This window comes from Ptychodera flava, chromosome 21, assembly GCF_041260155.1.
Source record: "Ptychodera flava strain L36383 chromosome 21, AS_Pfla_20210202, whole genome shotgun sequence".
NCBI lineage: Eukaryota > Metazoa > Hemichordata > Enteropneusta > Ptychoderidae > Ptychodera > Ptychodera flava.
Window position 1 is genome coordinate 5460168 of NC_091948.1, and position 24730 is coordinate 5484897.

The 24730-nt window shown below is 37.7% G+C and overlaps 1 protein-coding gene across 1 annotated transcript; it reads right to left on the reverse strand.

The window, feature by feature from the left end:
• Window positions 1-405: 405 nt before the first annotated feature.
• Window positions 406-22810, reverse strand: LOC139121194 (uncharacterized). The gene is made up of 12 exons (XM_070685885.1): window positions 22521-22810; window positions 20448-20595; window positions 18729-18865; window positions 18247-18382; window positions 17731-17826; window positions 16654-16784; window positions 16152-16258; window positions 7981-8137; window positions 5443-5541; window positions 4654-4812; window positions 3982-4077; window positions 406-3579 (listed from the first exon to the last, which is right to left on the reverse strand). Exons 1-12 carry the CDS (start codon window positions 22683-22685, stop codon window positions 3487-3489), a joined length of 1524 nt encoding a protein of 507 aa, XP_070541986.1. The 5' UTR covers window positions 22686-22810; the 3' UTR covers window positions 406-3486.
• Window positions 22811-24730: the final 1920 nt, after the last annotated feature.

The window sequence follows — 24730 nt, forward strand, 5'->3', positions numbered from 1 at the left end:
CACGCCATTTAGCATACAAATTGTTTTTGTAAAGTCTTCTAACTACTTCGTATTTGATATGTTACATGTATTCAGAGAATGACCAAGTACGGGTAAATGATGGACCCAGAACGTAGTACTATAGTTCGGTTTAAGATGCGCTGATAGTCTATAAAGTGTTACGTCTGCTACGAATGGTAAGGTTTTGAACAAATAAATAAATGATAAATAAATAAATGAATAAATAAATAAATAAATAAATAAATAAATAAATAATAGGTAGGATAGGTAGGTAGGTAGGTAGGTAAGTAAGTGAATAAACAAATAAACGAATAATAATTTTATCGTTCGTCTTCAGGATAGACGTCATAAAGCGAAAAAAATCAAGATTCAAAAATAAATGATCTCCACATTCCGTTATGTCTATATAGTTATGATTTTTATTTACGGACTAAGAGGTATTTAAGACAGGGCATGCTAACAATAATTATATAAAATCCAGTTTTCATGTGCAATGCCGATCTATGTAGTGAAACATCCCAGTGAACTTTGACCTCGAGAAGGAGAATAGAACATTATATACAAGGGTATACCTTATAGACACTTTCAGGTTTTTATTTTTTTCTGAGTTATAGAAGTCCCAAACCCCAATAGAGTATATACTTTCCAAAAGCCCTGATATCGGGAAATCCGAGCGTGCACAGTCATTATTTGCATAAAATTTCCATAATAGTCACGTGACAAGTGTTTTGCAGAACTTTTCAAAATCGGGTTTTCCTCCCTTTAGCGAAAACGCTGCAAGATTTCCTGTTGAATTCATGCATTGGCAAGTCTTAGCACTACCCTTCGAATCTGTGTCTGCGATTTTTCCTCCGCGTCTCCATTCAAATTACATTGCACGACAATTACAATTCCTTGAAAAGTACCTTAGTCTAACACCTTTAATAGCGCATAACAAAAAAGCAAAAGGCATGTAAAGGAAATCACAGACAAGGATTTGAAGGATATTACCAAGGCTTGTCAATGCACAAATTTCAACCGGAAATCGTGGAGCGGTTTCGCTGAAGGGAAGAAAAACCGATTTTACAAGGTTCAGCAAAACGCTTGTCGCGGGACAATTATGCAAATAATGACTATGTACTGTGCACGATAGGATTTCCCAATATGAGAGCTTTCAGAAAGTATATACTTTATTGGGCTTTGGGACTTCTTTAATGGAGAAAAAATAAAATCTGAAAGTGTCTATAAGGTATGTCGCTACCTTAATTTAACACTGTCTTCTGGATATTACATTCGTTTTTGTCCAGTCAATCGGCACATGAGTGACACCACAAGTCACTGTGAGGTGTGCACGGCATTGAAATGGCTGCCGGGTACATCGATTTTTACCCACAATGCTCTCTGACAGCAGCAACAACAATACATTCGTTATATGTATAAAGTTTAAAACGCGTTTATGCGACTTCGCAAAATCAAAGTATTGGCATTTCCTTTAAAATTACATTTGTTGCAGGGAACAGAGATTAGCTAAGACTGTGATGAGAAAAAGATGTATTCCCGTCTTAGCTGATTTAGATACACCGTATAGAAATACATATTATCTTTGACTTTATACAATTCACACTATTTTAAGACAAATTCGGTTCTGAAACATGTAGATAAAATTTGAAGCATTGCTTTTTCCTGCAACGTAGACTTCTAAAACGTTACTTTACGAATGACTTCAATAATTTATGTAAAAAATATGTGTCGCTTCATACAATGAAGGTGTACAATGATATCTTTATCAAAAGAACTCAAGAAAATTGCTCAGTCGGCATTTTACACAGGTCTTTCTTGAACAAAGAAATAATCTTACCATTTTATCTTGAAATCTAGCGCGATGACACCGCATAGTAAAGGTATTCTACAAAATGACTTGTCATTCCGATTCTTTTGTGAAACTTTCAAAAAGAAAGTTAGAGAGTTTTTGCGTTTCTACATGCGAACCATGGAATTTGCTGATACTGCACTGCCTATAGATAGTTTCTTTGTTAAAACACGTTAAGTTGAGTTGAAAAAGACTGGTATAAAGCCCTAATATCTGCGACTGTGCAATAAACCGATCTCAAAATATCCCCAGTTTTCCTAGAGCTTTCTTTCTTTTAATAAGACCAATTAAAGACTGAAAAAGTGTATAACACTGTCATAAGTGTCGAAAGTGGTTCCCGCCAATTTCAAAAACTGATCATGTGACAGAAAAAATAAAGATATTACGACAACAAAATGTTAGCCATCGTGTGTTGGGCATTCAATTGAAAGTAAATGAAATCAGGTTTGTTTCTTCTATGATCACGATGTGTATGTGCAGTAAATACTGCATTTTTTGTACTTTTGCGTGGGGCGCCATCTTATGAGTGCGGCACCCGTTTATTATTACCTATTAAAACGCGTAGTCATGGTCCAAATCAGCGAGCAGTAATACTTCTATACATGTCCTTCAGTTAGCATATTTACATGAAGTTGATGAACCAACTTTGGTTTGAAAATAAAATCATGAAAATAATGCTTAACGTTCGCAGCTATTTGGGCTTTAAGACCAGTGTGTGACTTCATCTGAACTAGCTTTCTGATGACCTAGAAATACACCACACGTGCAAATAAAATTCTCCCTGAAAGGATTGATAAAACCAGGAATATGATGTCAATCGCTTGATTAAACTCTTGAATAATTTTATCATTTATTTGTTTATCAATGATTTATTTATCTCTGTGTCTGTTTACTGTAACTTATTTTCTGTATATTTTGTGATGTATGCGATTGGGCCGGTGGCCTTCTAGAGCAATAAACCATATTATATTATATTAAAACTCTTGAACATTATGTAAATCGCTGTACCTTATCCTATTCAACTTCCTCGGTTTACCTTGTTAAACTTCTCAGCCTCGGCGTGTCGACTGAGTGTTGTGTTTCGTCTCTTTGAAAATCAGAAAAAAAATGTACGGTGTTTCGATGCGATGAAGCATTTTTGGAAAAGTACCTATCATGCTGACGAGATTTACCATTGTCTCTAAGTAATTACTTCAGGTACGCACTGAAGAGGATTCTGAGATATGACCCATCCTGTAAACGCAATCAGAGTGATTATCTTATTTGTCCTTGTGTTTCGCTTCAATAGAACATGACGAATTTACTTTGTTTTTGTCTCGTTGTTGGATGTGAGTATACATGTTGAATCATTTGTGAGTTTTGATTTGAGTCGACAGTTCTGACTAAATAATCTGTGATGTTGAGTTGATTCCATGCCTTGGAAGGCGAACACGATGCGTTCTCGAACAGTACAGCAAAAGTTAAGCCTTCAAATTTTGGAGAATTGAACAGTAACATGATGGAACACGCTCCTCCTGCACAGACTGATCTTGAATGCCTGTGAAGGGCTCTTTGAACCGTGTCCTCTTCTGGCGAAGAATCGCGCCCTCAATGATTAGAAATTCTTTCGCGACATCAGATTACCCATGGTCCTCATGTCAGTAGTGAGCGTTGCTGAGCGTTCTCTTCGGCGGAGGGTTGAACTTGGCAACGTAGTGCTTCAAGAAGGTGATCGTAGCTTTAGCTCCTTGCTATGGAGGAACAAATGGAAATGGACATGAAATGATGCTAGGAAAGTGGTAACAATAAACCAGTTTCTTCCGAAACAATCCCCCTACGATATAATGTAACTGTAAATTGCACAAGGTAGGTAAATGCAATTGAGAATACAATAGAATAAATGTTATAGGCCATATCTCAACATTTTAACTGCAGGGCATACACATGGTGATATTTCAAAACTCAATGCAAAGAAAACATCTTGGAAAGGAAAGAATTGAACATATTATAAGCTTAATTGTGCCTTCATAATATAATTCTGAAAGTTTAAATCAAAGAATTCCGTTCTTAAGGAAAACAACACGAATCAACGTCACGAGGAGGACATCCCGATTTAAGCAAACGTATATGTATAAGGTGAATTATCGAGTTACCTTGATAGCAAAAAGCTTGTCAGCTGGTTCCAAGTAAAAATCACCTCCTTCTATATAGTCAAGATAAATAGCTACAGTTCGGTCAAGATCACGTTCCTTCAAATAGAACAGCAAAAATAGCGGATTTTTCTGACCTTTCATAATGTAATACATGTATTTAACAGCAAGTAATGACAAATTGAATGCTAAAATTTCAGGAGTCCAAGAAAATCGTCCTTCATGAGCGACATTGAACTGCACGCAATATGTCGCAATCACTCTCTGCAAGAGTAGCAATGAATTTGATGACGTCACGTGCTTGCTCGTGACATGCAAGTCGTCTTGTTCACAGGCATTTTCTTGCACGCCTTTCCGAGAGCAACTCATTAGTTTACCTTACACTGAAATAAGATCATATTTAATTTTCTTGATTGACAAAGTTCTCGTTTCTCAAGTGATATGCAAGTAACATAATGTGCTGGAAGAAATAGACATAGCTATAATAACCGTGACAGCGACGGCAAATCTTCATTAATTGGACCGTCCTAGCGAAATATGGCCCACGCCCTTCGATATTTCAGGATACAGGTGTCGTTTTTCTAAGGATGTGCATGTTGTCATCTTTGCTTTCGTTTACGTTTCGTGAACAGGACATTTGAATAACGAGAATAAGATTATTTGTTGTACGCTTACTTCGTTGTACAGCCTCTTGACGTTGGTGAGAACAGTTTCCTGTACGGCTGTGAGGTAGTCACCTACGTTGTTCACTTCGTAACGGTCGTAGCCAGTGAACATACTCCACAGCCTAACTCCTCGTTCCTGAGCGAACTGTATCAACTCCAGCATACTGATCTTGGTTGAGAAAAAGAGAGAGAGAGGGAGAAAGTTTTAGAAAGGTTGGGTGCTATCGATGAACCATCATTCACGAAAGCAAGCGAAAGATGGTAAATGTTAGCAACGACTTGTCTGAAAACTTTCATGGGAATGATAAGCACGTAATTAGAATAGATCTTGGAAAATAAAAACGGAATGCTGACGGGATGCTGTCGTTTCATAATCCTATTCAAAACCACTAGTGGCAAATGTGCTTTATATATTATGTTCTGGATTTCTCTACTTTTTATCTTACAAGACACGCCTGCACTGTTTCCCAGGCCACTGACGACTTGCCGGGACATTAGCATGTTGATGACTGCTAGTATGTGTCAAAACAGTAGTTTCATCAGTAACTTTGCATGCGATGGGAAATCGCGGCCCTTGTACCTTTTTTCGCTCGGACGTCTGCCAAAGATCGAGGGCCTTATGATGTCTTTCCAAATCTTTCTGTGTACTTTTTTACTGCTCTTAAATTCATTTATATACCTGTAATCGAGCATTATCGAATGCGTAAAGTAATGATATGATTTACACACAAAAGTTGCTTCTCAAAAGTTTGAGATTTATCAAATTTAAATATGGAAAGAGATATTGTATTATATTTACCTCGCCGTCTTTGTCTTTATCCAAAACATCAAAGACAGTGTCTAATGTGTAGTCTTCTCCAAACAGAATCATTGCATCGATGTCCGTAAAACGCCTATTCTGTGACATTAATTAGTACATTTGATGTAAAAGAGGCATCTTTGGGCTTAGCAATTAGATAGTTTGAGGGGCGGTCACACAGTGAAAGCGGAGTGAAATGTGCTGAAAAATTCAAACCTACTTTCTTGAAGATATTTTCACAACTTGAAGAGAATAATGTGGAATCATGAAGAAAACAATGTGCATGCTGTAACAACTCTCGGAAAATTGTCTAAAATCTCAGAAGGCAAATGTAAATTTAGACATCTTCATTCTGAAGACAGCCTAGCTATACCTTACAAACCCCAACGTGTAGGTTTCTCTTTCAAACTTTGACACGCTGTGTTTTTTTATGTTATCCAAAAATAAAAAATAAAACTGTCGAATTCAACGACCGACATTTTTTTCTTATTCAATCGGCGATTTATAAAACAAAAACGTAAATAGAGTAAATAAAGCGACCTATAACACAGGGGGCAGATGAAAGTCCCCTGGGGTGGGGAGGAGGGTTTTTTGTGCAACGGTTTACCTTATTTTATTTTATTAATTTTGACTGTGATATTTCAAATAAAGTTCAACTCCAAACCGTCTGACTGCTTTCTTTATTACTACAAGTAACTTTATTAATTTTGACTGTGGTATTTCAAATAAAGATTTCGACTCCATACCGTCTGACTGCTTTATATATTAACGACAAGTCCTTATCTCCTCTCCAACTTGTGTATACACCACTGTAATTGCTCCGAAAACATTGCCAACTTGCTAATCCGCTGTCGGTATCAGCGGATTAAGTGATTGAGTCAACACCACAGCCGTCCCACACGCATTAAACCTTATTTCACTACGTGTGGGACGGCTGTGGTGTTGACTTAATAAGCTAATCCGCTGATACGCGCAGTCATTAACAAGTTGGCAATGTTTGTGCAGCAATTAGAGTGGTATGTGCACTGGTTGAAGTGGAGATAAGGAATTGTAGGTATTGAAAACAGTCAAATTGGAGTCGAAAGCTTTACTTGAAATATCACAGTCGAAATTAATAAAATCAAATAAGGTAAACCGTTGCACAAAAAACCCTCCTCCCCACCCCAGGGGACTTTCATCTGCCCCCTGTACCTATAATCAATCAATTAATCTCAGTGTTTTCTGAATTATGAAGACATAATAAATGAAATATAGAAACAACGTTTTGTGAAATGCACATGCTATGAGTAATGACGGCTTAGCAGTACTAACACATAATGGGTGAACACACTGCAAGCATTTGAAAATTCAAATTTTGAAGCATGAAAATCAACATTTCGTCGCGTCTTACGTCAGTAAAACGTCACTGACAATATCTCTTCTCTTTCGAAATGTATATGCTTATGTAAAAGTATTTTCAACACTTGTGTGAGTCTAAATCTGAGTAAAGCGAAAGGAATTTTTGAAAAGTGATGTAAGCTTTCGTAATCAGTGACTTTACAAGGCAATATGAATGAACAAATACCAAACTATAGAACGCACTATGAAGTGTTATTTTAGAGAAAGATTCCTGATATACATAAATCATGATAAACGGAGAACGACTGGAAAGATACCTACGCCTTCCTCATCACCTTACCGGCTGCAAATAGGCAAGATAAGAACAAATGAGAACAAACAGGAGAGTACCGTACATTATACAGCGGCAACAAAGGTTTGGAAATTTGTAGAGAAATAAAGTGAAAGTATGTTCTTAACGTTTCCCAAAAAGAACAGATTAATGTACTGATTTAATGATGTATTTATTTTAACTTTGAAAAGTCTAGAAATGAAAATTATTAAAAAGTATTATATAAACGTGAGTCACAAAAGACGTATCGTCATCGCCCACATCATTGAAGCACGTGACTGAAAAACTTTTCTCTGTACTAGTAAAAACGAATCTTTTCCCATGTGGCTGCCATTACAGCAATTGAAGGAAGTAAGATTTCCAAATCGGGCGCTTTCTTTTTTACTGTTTGAAGACGACATAACCCTGCTTTTCAATCTAATACAGAGAATCGACAAGCAATAATTTGGTTTGATTTCGACAAATAATGATTTTAGAAACTGTTCAGTAAATATGTAGAATGAGAACAGGGCACGAGTATTCAGCTTAAAATAATTAAATTCTGTCAACCAGACTACACTTTAAAGTTACCATTCTCATTTGATATACCACTTGTTGGGACTCATTCTCAGTTTTTTTTGGAAATCAAAAATTTAAATTTTTTTATGGAGTTAACTCAGGGATGGCGGCCATTTTGAACTTCGATTATCAGTCAATGTTAAGTAATTGGTTTCTAAAGTAGCAAAATTTGCACGATGACAACTTAGTTTTACTCTTGATTTAGACAGGGAATGGTTAGTGGTTACATTGAAAAAAGTTTGAGCAAAAGTTCAAAAACTACGCAGTACTCTTTTACTACTAATACATATTACAGTACAAGTTTCGCTTACATTTTTGAAGATTTGTTCCAGCTCCTTTCTATCGATGGTGTCGCTCTTATCCAGGTCACCCTCTGATAAAAATTTTACAAATCTTGCCATAGCTGCGCAGGTCTCCGAGTATTGTAGCTGAGTGTCTTCCTTCAAACGATTCTTCTTCTTCTTTTTCCTGAAATGAAGTCAGATTTAAAGGCATGATTTCCTGTTTTAACATTTCTCAAGGTCGTTTGCGCTCAAATTTGCCTCCACCAAACTGCCAATCAGGCGACACAGTCAAAATTTGGATACTTAGAGAAACCAATCACACAATATACACCGAGGTTTGAAATTCAAAATGGCCGCCATCCCGATTCGATTTTCACAAAAAAGGTTAAAACTTTATTCACTCCAAAAGATTCAAAACGAATATCTGTTTCCAATGAGTGTTCAACTTTAAAGCCAAACTGGTCGATACATTTTGCTGCATTTTTCAGTACGATGTGTGCTGCTTATTTAAAGTAAAAACATGTTCCTGGTATCATAGGATGAACGATGCGTAGCTTGAGGGCGCTCTCTACGCTCCTCGACGGATCTTTCAGTCTACTGGTATCATACCCTTAGAAAACGAGGATCTATATGAACCTATTTATATTGACGAAAATATACAACATGACATAATAACATTATTTAGATAACTTTAAAGTTCCGGAATTAAGTACAAGGCGAAATTCTTTCGTTTGGTGTGAAAAGTAAAACGTCGTTCGAAAACAGTCGTTGTTAGTCCCCACGGACACCGTCCGGGGGGACTTATAGGTTTGTTCATGTCCGTGCGTGCGTGCGTGCGTGCGTGCGTGCGTCCGTTCACGCAGATATCTCAGAGACGCCAGGAGCGATTTCGTTCAAACTTGGTACAAGGATAGTACCCTACCTCATACAGATGGATATGCACGTTGATTTATTTCACAATGCGATCAAATTTGGCCGTGTTAGAGGACTTTTTAGTTTACACCTCCATAGACTCCCATGTATAAGGCAGCTCTCCATAGACTCCCATGTATAAGGCCAAAAAAAAATAAAATTTAGTTTCTCATCGTATTCATATTGCAAAAAGGATGCAGTGACAGTTTTTAGTCCCCACAGATAAAGTCCAGGGGGCTTATAGATTGGGTCATGTCCGTCCGTGAGTCCATCCGTGAGTCCATCCGTTCACGCAGATATCTCAGACACTTTGACAAAATGTCATGTGACCTTGATGACCTTTGACCTCAAATATACATATTTGTCCATCAGTAACCACAAGTGCTAAACCTTTCATATATGGTATGATGGGACACCTTATGACGCCACATATTGTACCTCATTAATTGTGTGCATATCTAATTTTGAGCGAGCCAATAGAGCTTGATGTCTGATTTTTGGTATATAGGGATAACTTAGCAATACAATACAATTTTTTTGACAAAATGTCAAGTGACCTTGGTGACCTTTGACCTCAAATATACATATTTGTCCATAACTCAGTAACCACAAGTGCTACACCCTTCATATTTGGTATGATGGGACACCTTATGGAGCCACATATTGTACCTCATTAATTAGCCAATAGAGCTAGAGGTCTGATTTTTGGTATATACTATATAGGGATAACTTTGCAATACAATTTTTTTGACAAAATGTCACGTGACGTCAATGACCTTTGACCTAAAATATACATATTTGTCCATAACTCAGTAACCACAAGTGCTACACTCTTCATATTTGGTATGATGGGACACCTTATGACGCCACATATTGCACCTCATTAATTAGCCAATAGAGCTAGAGGTCTGATTTTTGGTATATACTATATAGGGATAACTTTGCAATACAAGTTTTTTGACAAAATGTCACGTGACGTCAATGACCTTTGACCTAAAATATACATATTTGTCCATAACTCAGTAACCACAAGTGCTACACCCTTCATATTTGGTATGATGGGACACCTTATGACGCTACATATTGTACCTCATTAATTATGCGCATATCTAATTTTGAGCGAGCCAATAGGGCTAGATGTCTGATTTTTTGTATATAGGGAAAACTTTGCAATACAATTTTTTTGACAAAATGTCATGTAACCTCAATGACCTTTGACCTCAAATATACATATTTGTCCATAACTCAGTAACCACAAGTGCTACACCCTTCATATTTGTTATGATGGGACACCTTATGGAGCCACATATTGCACCTCATTAATTATGCACATATCTAATTTTGAGCGAGCCAATAGAGCTAGATGTCTGATTTTTGGTATATAGGGATAATTATAGGATAGAAATTTTTTGTCAAAATGTCAAGTGACCTTGATAACCTTTTACCTAAAATACACGTTTATGTCAATAAATAAATAACCACAAGTGCTATGTCCTTTATATTTAGTAGGATGGGAGACCTTATGACAACACACGCTTTACCCCATTAATTATGCTCATACATAATTCTGGGCAAGCCAATAGAGCTAGAGGTCTGAATTTTGGCATATAGGGATTAATTAGCAATACAATTTTTTTTTTTCAAAAATGTCACGTGACCTTGATGACCTTCGACCTTGATTATACTTATATATGCATAACTCAGTAACCACAAGTTCTTTACTCTTCAATTTTGATAGGATAACAGACCTTAAGATGTCACATCTTTTACCTCATTTATTATGCGCATATGTATTTCTTGGCTGGCCAATACAGCTAGAGGTCTGATCTTTTTTCCCGATTTAGAACCATAACTTAGACATGCCTCTTGTTTCAAATTGGGAACAATGCCTATGTGCCCATAGATCTGAACATATACACTCCAGTGATACTTCTAAATGACCACATTTCCCTGCCCCGTCAAGACTAATACTCCTATTACAAGTGGGGACTATGTCATCGTCAATGACTTGTTACTAGTGTCCAGGATCACCGTCCTAGCGTAGAGTATACCGGGAAGTGTGGCTGTGAGAGCTGCCGCGGCCCGTACGCAAAACCAGGCCATGCCAGGCCATCAACGCCTGTGTTGAAGAAAGAAAGAGTATGATTTTAGTCCCCAAGGACACCGTCCGGGGGGACTTATAGGTTTGGTCATGTCCGTGCGTGCGTGCGTGCGTGCGTGCGTGCGTGCGTGCGTGCGTGCGTCCGTTCACGCAGATATTTCAGAGATGCCTGAAGCGATTTAATTCAAACTTGGTACAAGGATTTTTTCATATGTCATACATATGCACGTCGATTTTTTTTGTGATATGATCCAATATGGCTGCCGTGCGGCCATTTTGTTACGATTTTTTCATGCACAAAGCCATCTCGGGCATATCTCAACCGATTTTATACAAAGTTGGTACAAGGACATTGACCTATGTCATACATATGCATGTCGATTTGTTTTATGATACGATCCAATATGGCCGCCAGGCGGCCATTTTATTACGATTTTTTCATGTATACAGACCTAACTCAGACATATCTCAACCGATTTTATTCAAAGTTGGTACAAGGACATTGACCTATGTCATACATATGCACGTCGATTTGTTTTGTGATACGATCCAATAAATTAAATTAATTGCAAATTTGCATTTACATGATGAACTTTGTTTTTAGGGTGAATATCCAGAAGCACTGCATCAAACTTTATAAAATATGGTACCAGTGATAATCTATCAGTGTTATGATAGGATGTAAAAATGTTTTGCAACATCCTGTAGATTAATTCCTAGTTGACTCCTTTAATGACCTTTAGAATGGTGGCCTACCGTACATTGGTTTTATGTTTTCATCACCATGGAACTAATTCTTGGCCATTGAGCACCATCTGTATCAAAGTATTTTTATCACAGACCTAATTAATGAAGAGGACTCTATCCTCTCTGAGGACTTGTAATCAAAGTACCCATTAACAAGTGGGGACTGTGTCATAACCGATGACTTGTTTTTTTTTAAAAAATACCAGAACAGTCGTGTCCGTTCTCTAAAGTGCTACTGTAAATTGAAGCTGAAAAGCATGTTGGGAAGTAAATGATATATTTGCCATGTTTTGTATCAAATCGGGGTATCAAGTATCAGAATAAGAGGGACAGTCGCATATATAATTTTTCTCCTGTAGTTTGAATAAATCTTTGGTAGTCGTAACGATCATGTCCAAATAAAAATCTCTCATGAGTTCAAGTCTAGGGAAAAATAAAACCGTCACGGTTGTAAAAAAGTATCTCGTTCTAGAGTATTTAGTGCATCCGAGCTACTTATGGATTGGGCTTCGTCCATGCGTACGTCTGAACCCCATTTCTCTGACATGTGTTGACCGAATTCTTTCAAACCTGGAACAAAGCTAATACACTATTAGGCCTACTTACATTTGCACGTCAATGTGTTTCACGATACGATCCAATACCATACGGCTGCCAGGTGGCCATTTTGGGACAATTTTTTACGTTAAGAGCACCGCGCAGACAAGACTAACCGAGCTCACTTAATTTAAGTTGGTGTAAGGACAAGTTACTATGATGTACTCATGCATGTTAATTTCGGTCAAATATTGCTTCGATGCACAAATCTCTAATACTACAGTTATTACCAAAATATCTGTGAAAACTGGTTTCTTTCTGAGACGGTGCAATGACATACTACTAGTACTTATATAACGTCATGATGTCAACAGTGACTTGTTTTTAACAACCTGGTCTAATCTAATGCTACAACACACAGTAGTGCCTGAAACAGGGCAGCTTAAACACCATGTTTTACAAAAAATTGTAGCTGGAAGTGATCCATATGTTATGGGTACAAAAAATATGGGATAAAGATCTAGTGATCTAGTTGTGCATCATTTTAAAGTATACAGTATAACAAATATCTACACACAAAACAAATATGCTATCTCTTAAGATAGCAATCTTGTCTCCCTAATCCAGTCGGGTCTTGCTATGAATTACCAAGTCTTGCATCTGCGTCGATGTAGTTATGTCACTTTTGTTAAGGAAAAGAAAAAAAATCAGATTGTTTTGAAATTTCGATTGCAGGGTCTTTGTTTTTTTTTATGATGATAAGTGTGTCTGTGGAATTGTTTGTCATTGTAGGTCAAATATTGCTTTCACACCAATCCCTTTTGAGCTTTGAAATTTGGTTTGGAGGGTCCTAAGATATATGTTCCTATATGTTGCTTGAGGCTCCATAATAGATGTACGTTTGTGTTTGACATTCCCCTATTTAGTTATGATACTGCCATCCTTGCTTAATGATTTGGAGGTAGTATGGCGCATACCATTGTCATATTAGTTTGCCAGCATTGTTAGAACTACAAAATTGTTTACAATACTTTAAAGTAAACAGCCCAACGCTTTAGCAGGCCTTTCGTTCATTTTCAGGAACTGCATCTGATTAAATGTGAGCACAGTGTCCTTTAACCATTTTTTATTTCAGTTGGCAGCAGATGTTGCGCATAAGGTTTATTTACGTCACTCAATAGGTCCATTAAAGATACCAGCATACGCTGTGACGATGTTATTGCTATCTTGATTAAATGAATTAACTTTAAGGTAATATGCACCTCGAAAGTAAAAGACTTAAACTTTTGCTCAAACTTTCCTCAGTGGAACTTTCAACCATTCTCTTACCAAAGCAAGAATAAAAATCAGGGGTCACCGTGCAAACTTTGGTACCAGAGAGACAAATAACTTGCAATTTCTCGATATTTGAAATCCAAAATGGCCGCCATCCCTGTGTTAACTCTATGGGAAAAAATAAAATTTTGGATTTTCGAAAAACTAAGACGGTGAAAACCTTTCTTTCGCCAAGAGCTTCAAAATGAGCCCCAACAAGTGGTAGGTCAGAAGAAAATTGATAAAATTTGAAGGCCCGAATTTCTGTCCCCGAGGTGCGTTCTACCTTAAGGGGACTTCATCCGCGATATAATTTCTGTCAATCAACGTCATGTCATAGGAAGGTATGGGCCTACTTACTCTAAATTTCGATTAAAAAACAAAAACTTAACATTACACTTTAACGGTACGTATTGAACGGTGAAATAGTAATTTGGAAAAACGTGGACTTAAAAAATGCGTTTTTAGTGAGTCAAAAGATGACCTTGTTTCTATGGTCGAAAATTTTGCAGTTTGCTCCAAGTATTATATCAAAACACTCGCGTCCATTCTCTGAAGTGCTACTGTGAACTAAAATGGAATGTAAGCACAAAACTTTTCTACAGGAAGGCATCAGGAAATTCACTTTGTGGGACTCGCATAGTAAATATGGCCCGTGGGTTGTATACGACAATTTTCACACAGCACTATAGTAAAATAACACTGTTGTACGCTAGAAAACAGCTCGGCCACAGGATTTTTCTCTTCCCACGCAATAATTTTTCATCCACAAGATACATGTATCTGAGATTCTTTGTGTGACAGAAACCCATTACTTTTACTTTTCAGCTTATAAAAACTGGCGATTGTCCTCCATCGGGATATTTGCCATGCGAGAGGTCGTTGTGATACAGGAGCAGTGCAGAGGCTCTCAGTCTTCAACGTTCACACCCGTTTATTTCATTCGTGTTATTGTGTATAAGTTACGTGTCGTTAGAGATAGAGATACCACAACCTCTCTCTCCCCAGGCTCAAGCTCCTGGTCGTTGGGATGCAGGAGCAGTGTAGAGGCTCTCAGTCTTCAAAGTTAACACGCGTTTATTTCATTCGTGTAAAAGTTGCATGTTGTAAGGGATAGAAGTGCCACGATCGTTCTCTCCCCGTGCTCGTGCTTCTCCTTGTGCTCATAATATCATCGAAATATTATTTTCTCACATATTACACAAAAGGCGTGGTTTGGATCACACTAAGTAGATATGAATTAAAGATAAAGCAATACAATCACAAACACCGCTGAAGCTCTTGATCTTAAATTTACATGTCACAAATAATATTTAAAAGTCACTGTAGCACGTTGCAAACCCATCATGTGAAATTCTCATTTAAATATTTTAATTATTTTAATATCATTCAAACATATGTTGCGTCAAACTTCGTAATCATCCTCGTTAATGGGATTTAGCTTTTGTTTTTGTAATTGATAATTTAACTGGTGCCCGTGACTGCCTGCTGCATTTTACCTTCGTGTGAGATAAACTACCTTCGTAGCATTGTTATCTCGCGTTTATGTATGGTTGCTACTACAGAACATACATGTAGTATATTCAACCAGTCTATCAAGTGAAATTATTTCTTCACCGAATGTAGTGCAAAGACTTTCACATAGAAAACGTGCTTACTCTGTCTCATGGGTCACTTAGAGAGCTCTCGTGAACAATCGGCTAGCATTCAATGGCATGAAGAATGAAATGAAGTTTAGAGAATCAACAAAAATAACAAACCGACAAATTAAGAGACAGACAGACAAAGAAACAACAAGTATAAAATTGGCATTCTAGGGTCAAGGGTAAGCTTATCGGACACAGGACGAAAAACCCCTCACGCAATCGCATTACATTATTTTAAAATAGGATTACGATTGGTGGTGTTAATCCGTACAAAACATGTTGCCGGCATCTGTGACGAAGCTATTTATATCAACTTGAATATTAGCCTTGCGGAACTTCTAGTTCTAATTGTAATGAGTAAAAGTCAATGTTTTCTACTGTTGACATCTTAGTTTAATAAATAAACTTTATGGGAATTGAGACGTTAAATGATGCAATTGTAATATTAGGGTAGAATGCGCCTCGGGGACAGATATAAGACTCGAACTTTTACACTATTCTTTTTATCCACCATTTATGGAGGTAAACTATGAGCTTGTGGAATAAATAAAGCGTTGACCTGTCTAGTTTATTTGTGAAAATCGGGCAGTCTATTTTCCCCATAGAGATAACACAGGGATGGCGGCCATTTTGAATTTCAAATATCAGTAAATAGAGTGTAACTTGTTGCTATGGTACCAACATTTGCACGGTAACCCCAATTTTTATTCTTGATGATTTCGAAAGAGAAAGAATGGTTTAATAATTGCTCGCGGGAAGTTTAAGCAAAAGTTTAAGTCTTTCGTTTTCGAGGCGCGATCTACCTTAAAGTTCTAATGAACGGTGTCACTTATCTCAATTGGTTACATGCACACTGCATTCATAATGTCCGTGAACAGAAGCCTGTACCGTGAGACAGGTTCTCCATTCTTTTTGAAGAAAGTCAATTTAAGTGCACTTACATAAATATCTTTGTTTCTGGTCTCTGAAACGGCCCGTCAGTCTCTTCGTAGGAACTCCTTCTGGCGTTCAACATGTGTTCATTGATTTCATGGTCATCACCAGTGTACTGCAAATTTATTTGAGAGCAAAGAACAGTCGTCAATTATAATACATACATGCATGCATGCATGCATGCATGCATGCATGCATACATACATACATACATACATACATACATACATACATACATACATACATACATACATACATAATAATAATCTGTTTGTTGCCCTATATCAACACATAACAAATTACACAGATCAACATCAATATTAGGTAAAATTCTATTCACTGATTATCGTCGATTTTTCACAGTCCAGCGGAGAAAGAACACTGATTTGTTTTCCAAACCAAACCAAAGAAAGAATATGATTGCTAATAGTGATGGTGTCATCTATTCATGACCTTTGCCCTTGAGCCCTGTAACGTGTTTAACTTGATCGAGGCAAATTATATCCTTACCACCAAAATACCCAGTGTCTTGTCGTTGTATTCACCAAATCTCTCTTTCTTGTCCCAAATCTTCCTGAGCGCACTTAGTTCCGTAAGTTTTCTCATGTAAGCGTCTTCAGGCTTCATAGACAGCCACCAGCCTGCATATATATATATATATATATATATATATATATATATATATATATATATATATATATATATATATATATATATATATATATATATATATATATATTATACTATAGTCTAAGGTGGTCACAGACTGAAAGATCCGTCGCTCGAGGGCGCTCTCTACTCTCCCCTCTTAAGAGGAGAGGAGCGTAGAGAGCGTCCTCTTCCAGTGTAAGGTGGTCGTGAAATTCTATAAATAATATTTGATTTGATGGAGACACTTTGAAACAAACTCAGAGTATTTTTTTAACAGCGTAGATTTATCAATATTGATTACGTGTAGCTTCTGGGACAGACTGATTACATTGCTTGCGTATGTATGTTATGTTAGAATAACTTGATGCTTTATCAATAATTGACCATGATATACAACAAAGTCCTGGTCCTTTTTCTTGAGAGACCAAGCAAAACTTTAATAGTTAAGTACTGTTCTCATACTCTTTTGTTACGGAACGATCGCATTTGATTAGCGAAACGCGCCTTGAATGTCTTATGAGTGAGGCCGAGCTAAACCCTCTCCTCATTGACTCCTGTTGAGACTCTGCGATGTAATCTTTGTCTAAAAGAAAAGCTACACATAATCAACGCTGCGAATATGTAAAGATGTGGATATCGCTATAGCAAGCTACCATATTATATCGTGATTATGAAAAAGAATTATCTGAAGGTTTGGTATTGTTTTTGTGTTTCCCATAGTTAAAGAAAGGTCGTATGACATTACATGTAAATGCTTCAAACAAATGAAAGGTTATGCGCACGCACTACCTCTGTAACGGACACATATTTTCAGGAAATGTACGTTGACTTTCACACTCTAGCATAGTACGCATAAACACACAGGTGCGCTGACAAATGTTTAACACGATGGGATACACACACACACAAAAAGACATCGACTTGACTAATACATACCATCAAAACAGTGGATTGGAAAGTTGACAAGTAAACCGCCGTCTATATACAGATCAGCATTTGTCCCGTTGTGATATTTAACCGGTTCGTACATACCTAGAGAAACGAAAAGAAAATTAGTCTCAGGAACTAACAGTAGATTACGCGAAGGACCCTTTGTATTATGGAAATGGTTGATCAGCGTAGACTTATGTTCAGTGTGAGGGAAATGCATGTTTCGTTGCAATCTGTTAACTTCTACATGTTCTTGGATCTACAGATTTACAAAACATAAACAATGTTCTACGTACCAGCGTTCAAAGGGAACCGTGCGAATGGCCAGTTAAAAAGGGAACGTCGTGTTAATACACCGTCGGTCATCACATGGCAACAACATCCACTAATCCTTAATAATATGTAACTCTCGTTATCTCTTTGTTTTCAAAGCTAGAGGAATGGTTTACGCGACTGCACTGTGTGTGACTTGTTTACCCATAGACCCTGGTTTAGTGAAATGACATCATGACATTGACGAACCTGGTATTGAAACTGACATGCGCACTGCTAGTCTAATTGGCATTTGGGGCGTTGTCTTCACGTGACAGTACTCGGCGTCCATCTGGTTCACATTTGTCACAACTACGCATAACTCCTTCCCGTATTTCATGTACACCTTAGAGATACAATCAATAACAATGTGATTAAAAGCTCTCCGCGGAACGAGCGACAAGTATCTTGGGGTTTCACTGGATGGCGTAATGGATAACTCAGGATAGTTCCGTAATGAACCCGGACATTCTGAAAACAGCACCTGAGGGTTGAAATAAGATTGATGCTACAGACAGCGTGTCCGATCCCTGAGATTACCACTGACAATATTTAAATATCTCATTTTTAACTCAGCAGCACACACGTATGGCGGTAAAATCGAACACACTTGTTCGCTGCAAATGTGTTATTTTGTCTCGCATCGTTTTCTTAGTGGCTATGGTTTCATCAAAAGTAGGCACAGCATTCACCTCTTTGAAGGTTATATCTCTGTTTCCCGTCTTCTCTTCTATCTTATCGCCAAGCCATTCCAGCATTTTCTTTCCAGGATTCCAACCATAGTCCATAATGATATTGGGAATAATACTGAGAATTCCACAGGAATGATCTTGGCGAGGAATAAAAGACAACAATGCCGCATCGTATTATTTCCCGGAGTGGGACGTTGACTGCAACAAATTATCATGGTCGGGTGTTTTTTGTACATGAGATAAACGTATTATTTCACATCTAATTAATGAAATAAGAAAACTCCCTGGCACTGTTCCCCTTTTGTTGTCATGATATCTCGAGCGTTCGTGCAGCACAATATTTTTAATTAAAATATTTTAGGTTCAATGACGGCGCAGGTCACGCGTGTCTGTTTCTAGACCATTGTCTGATTAAGTCACGGATATATTGAAAAAGATGAAGCGAGTCCCGGAGAACTGTTCGTCTGACAGCTAGTACCTATACATCATACCTGTCTCGAAGAAGACAAACAGACAAACATACAAAACAAACAAACAAACGACGACCCTAACTCTCACAAACACTCATTTGATCAGTTGATGTCCGCCAAATTCCATAAAGCTTTACGCTACATGTTTTGTCGACATGTCGCAGGAGGCAATGCAAAATAATATGCGCATTGGACGGACAATATTTTGAGGTAAAATGCGATGCCTTAGTGATCTTCGTTTCCGTCTCTAACAGTAAATGTATAGTAAAGAAGTCAGCTTCAAAATTTACTTGTATTTTAAATGTGGCGCTCTTTATTTATGATCCGAACATAAGAGCATGGATTCTGAAATTGTGTTTCTATTTTAGATCTCTCGAGATATTGCCAGGTATTGAAATGAAGGACATTTTTCTATTTAAAAGGAGTCGGGAAACAGTTTAAGGCTTTTATGACTTTGCAATGTTATTCCACCACTAGGAGATTTCAAATTTCAGTTACTCGTAGATCACTCAGTTTTCACAAGCGAAAAATTATTATTATTTTTTTATTTTATTTTTTTTTAGTTTATTTATTTATTACAAGAGGTCAGTCTCAGTAACCAAAATATTGTAATTTACATCAGAGCCCTCAGAAAGGACGACAAACAAACAAATCTAATGCAATTGATTAAATAAAATAACGGGAAAACAGTGAGTAGCACATGAACGCAACTCAACAACCGAACATCAAAAGCATATTACAGGAAAACACCCAGTGCATTAAAGAACCTTCATTCATAATTTTGTTGTGAATATAATTGCGTCACTGGCTTTTACAATGTTACAAATGTCAAGTGTTTCTAATGGGAAGAGGAATATCATTCCAAATGGTAGTTGCACTGTAAATATATGATCTCTGTCCAGTAATTGCCTCGAATGAAGGAGCATATAAATTATGGTTACTGGAACCACGCGTATTTCAATCATTCATATCGGATATATAATATGCATCTGCTTTAAGTAATCAGGCACTAAGACCATTAAGAACTTTGAAAGTTTGTACAGCCATGAAATAATTAATACCAAGGTCAATCGGTAACCATTTAAGATGTGAGTAAAGAGTTCTTGTGGATACCGTGTGACATCAACCACAAGTATGACTCTATTAGCCCTTTTTTGAAATTTGTATATCCCTTTCAGGGTCGTTGTTTTCATATTGCCCCCACACTATGCAGCATTTATCAATTACACCTATCACAATTACCACTTACCCATAAGATAATGGTCTCTTTCGGACACTACCATCGGTACAACTTCGTCGGCTTTGTATCCAACCGCCAACAGCGCAGCGGCGATGCTTCCAATACTCGTCCCGGCAAAACGCTTCAGCTTTGGAAATATGCCGAGCTGAGATAAGACCTGTCGGGTTTGAAATAAAATTGCGACCAATGATAATATTTAGCGGTCTTCTCACTTTGAATATTAGTAAGGCCATTGAACTTGATATAATATGAGTTATGTCTCGTGAACACCCGTCCTGGGCTCGAACGAAGCACGGACATCGGCTGTCTTAATTTGGGACAAATGTTTGAGAGAATCATATTATATTCACTTGCCGTTTTGAAATATCGCTAACAAGATCGTGAACGTGAGGAAAAAGGAATGTTTCAAGGTCACGCAAATAACATTTCCTTTAGGAATTGAAATAAATTGCGATACAGTCAGCACGTTGACATCTGCACTGCGATAATTCATTTTTCTAAAAAACGGAAATATCCATTATTTATACTCGTCAAATTTTATCAGCAGTTTTAATATCCATCTCATCATCTTTCAGTTATCAATAATACTAATGATATAGCACTCAGTTGAAGAGAGGAGGAATTTTCATGTCTTGTTCATTATAATGGTCTACAAAGATTATATATATAAATCATAATCTGATATAATTTAATGATAATGCAATATATATATATATATATATATATATATATATACACACGCACACACACACACACACACACACACAATTGAAGCTGGTCTTTCTTCAGTTTGTTTAAGTTGTAACGTAGATATAAATCGCTATGATGGAATTTGTCAGAAAGAGTGAAGCCTGGCCTTCTGCCAACGTCAACTTGCTGACTGTGTTGTGAATATTCCCAATGTCAAATGTAGCATTTAAACAGAGAGAATATGGAGTCTATTCTGAGAGAATCTCCCTCGTATTAAAATATCATGCAGGATGTAGTGTTTATACCGTTCTGCATCACCCAAACGCGAAACATTTACACATAAACCACGCTCTCCGCCACAAGGCCTTTGCAGAATATGGTCCAGAAAGGATTTCTCGAGCGCTGGGAAATGATTGGTGTAATTATTTTTTACTGACGTGTACGAGCAAACGGAATCATAATAGAAGCCCTGCCTTTGGTCTAAGAAGTAGAGCCCCCACCCCACCCCAACGCAATGCAACACGGTAAACATGTCATGCATTAAATATGAATGATAAAGATGGCCGCCGTGTCAATGTAGCCGGTTGACGCGTTTCCCCTTTACGTGAGTCGAATACCGAAGTTTGAAAATACCCGCCTACCGATGATTTCTCCTAAGCGTAATATAATAAAGGGCAAATGTTTTCTATGGACTATACAACAGGGTCGTAATACTGATCCAAAGACATGAACTCTGCAACAGATACCGGCAAGGGTAGTTAATGGTTGCGAGGTCATGGTGAGCAGCCGATTGGCAATAGTCTCCGAGAAGATATTTATAAGAAGTACCCAGTCATTTGAGTTTACGGCGATAGTATTTTCCGAAGAAGTACTTGCAATGATCTCAAAAGTAAAATGCCGGTGTCACCATTGGACTGTTAGTTAATTACATGATTAGAATTTTAAGGGCAAAGAGTGACAGGTGGTGCGTGAAGTAATCAATGTGATATCGAATGGCTTTGCGATGTCATCTTGTCGATGCCAAATAATATAAGCTCTTCGTACTGCCGATCCATTGATGTACAATTTCCTCGAACATTCTGTTTCTCCGCATTTTAATCTTAAATCAAGAATGGAGTGTTTCTATAGAAGTGCCATGATGTCTATCATTCTCGCATGACTGTTTTGGGGTGTTTTTAAGTAAATGAACATTATTCATGGTGTTGGTTTGGTTTTCATTCGTATGCGTATCGGGTGCTTCTGCCTGTACAAACGTTGAACTAGAAGATCAGCGACCCTTTAACATGGTATACCTGTATTTCCCTTTGTATTTGACTAACTGTCATAAATATGTGAGCTTGATCAGGGGTGGTAATATAATAATACAAATATTGACGACACTGGGACGCCTACCTTAATCGTTCCATGGTACGCAATGCCCTTGGCTCCCCCGCCTTCAAGTACAATGTTTTCAAACGGGTACTCGTACCGTCCAAGTTCCAGCTCCGCTTCGGTCAGATTAATATCGGAGTGCCATATTTCGTCCTCTCTGGCCTCCTTGGATTCGAACAGCCCCATGACTCTAGCTCACTGGAGCCGCGGGACGAAAACTGACGCAGGCAGGAAAAAAAATTGCGACGCGGTCACGGACTGCTTCTTGCTGTGCTTAACTGGGCTAGCCCGGGAGTTACTAATGAAACACTTTTGTTAGCGTTGACTCATACAGCTGCGCCTCATTGCAAACAACTTACGCTGATGAATATCCAATATCGCTAATTGGAAACATCTCTCCATCGCTATATTTGCATAAGATGAATTACATCGTTTTTCGTTGATGAAAGATGGATGGTGGGGGCTGGTCCAATCCATACAAAATTGCATATTTTCGCTGAGATGGAATCAACGAGATATTTTAAATGTTAACCGCACATTGAAATTATTACCGACATTAATTACCATAACCATTAAACCCATTCTCTTAGATGTCAAAACGGTGAAAAATGCGATATGGTTTGTTTTGTTTACACTTCATTCTATGTTTAGACTGTATTTCAATAAAGGCAATACTGATGAAATATAAAAATTACATGTCGTGTTTGGATTTCCCCTGGAATTTGTTTTTCCAAGTTAGAGTAACCGTGCAAATTTCTGCTAGCAGGCATAATTATCGTTAAAGTGACTGCTCGAGGCCTCGTCGGCTCTACTGAAATCCATGTGAACTAGTTCAGACGGTGTAGGTTGTCTGTCACACCATGAACTTATTATTATTAACCTGCGCTTGTGATGATCAGCAACTGAAACACCCGAATGTTACCATGACCAACACATACGTTATGTAGGAAAGACATTAGAGGCTATTTGACATCAATAGCTTCAGAGGGCTGTATTTCAGAGTGGATCGAGCTAGGTAGAAATATTCACAACTATTTCAGAGATATTGCAAATAGTCAGTGAGAATGAGGAAAATGTGAGATTTCATAGGCACGCAGAAAGTGTTGAATGGTGGAACCAGATCAGCAATCTTCCGTCATATTATGACGCTACTCTTGTGGATGTAGGACATTTGCGAGTAAAGATGTTGCCATTGTGTATGCTAAAAGACACTTAGTTTCGAAATTGCCGAAAAACAAACAAACAAACAAGCGCGAAAAAAGCAAAACCCTGATCATTTAATATCAATGATCATGTTTCATAGTCACTGATTCATCTCAAATTTTCTAAAATAATTTTTTTGTCACAGGATGCATGAACGGCGTCTTGAAATATTCGTGTCCGATCAGTACCCAAAGGCAAGAAAACAGCTAAAATTACTATCAATTTATGATGAATTGCCCGGGGACATGAACAGGTCTGAATTATTTATAGATCTCACGCTATTCCGAGGTAGGATTTTTTTAAAAAACTGATTATTTTACAAAGCACTGTAAGATAACATTTCTGCAGTGGAGGAAACAGTTCGTGAGTGTAACAAAAGGTGTTAATAAGCGATTACGGAAATATGACATCAACACTTGTCAAATAATCGCTATCATTTAAGGACAATAAACATTTGAGCAGGTCCAAGAAACAAACAGAAAATGAAAATAACAAAAGTGTCATCTTGAACAACGGCTGAAAATATAATGGTACCACTAAAGGGCGAGTTCAATCGACTTGGCAAGAGATGACTGAAGGGATGGTACACGGGATGGGCAGCAGTGTTATACAGGTGCACACGAGTGTAGTGGACAGGTAATTTCTTAAAAGAAATATCGGATGGATTGTAATGGTGGTTATATCACAACTGACAGAGCGGTTGATTGATTACGGTACAGATAATTTGTTGATTATTCGGTTACTGTCTTCATAACACAAACGTCGCCGCGAGAATTAAAATCCCGACCCGCCGCAAAAAATCGCAGATTTTCTGCAATCTCACAGCTTGATAGGGAAAGTGAGGCCCAAAAATAGATCAGCCACATTGTAGATGGTAGATCTCGACACAGCTTTTCAAATCAGTCAGTTGTGGATAGGGTGTTATTTTTGGACCTGCAATGTGCTCTGTGTTGACTTGGCAAACAGTCTCAGTTGCATGTTGTGTGTACATTCGGGTATAGATGAGCAAAGTGACGTGCATACTAACC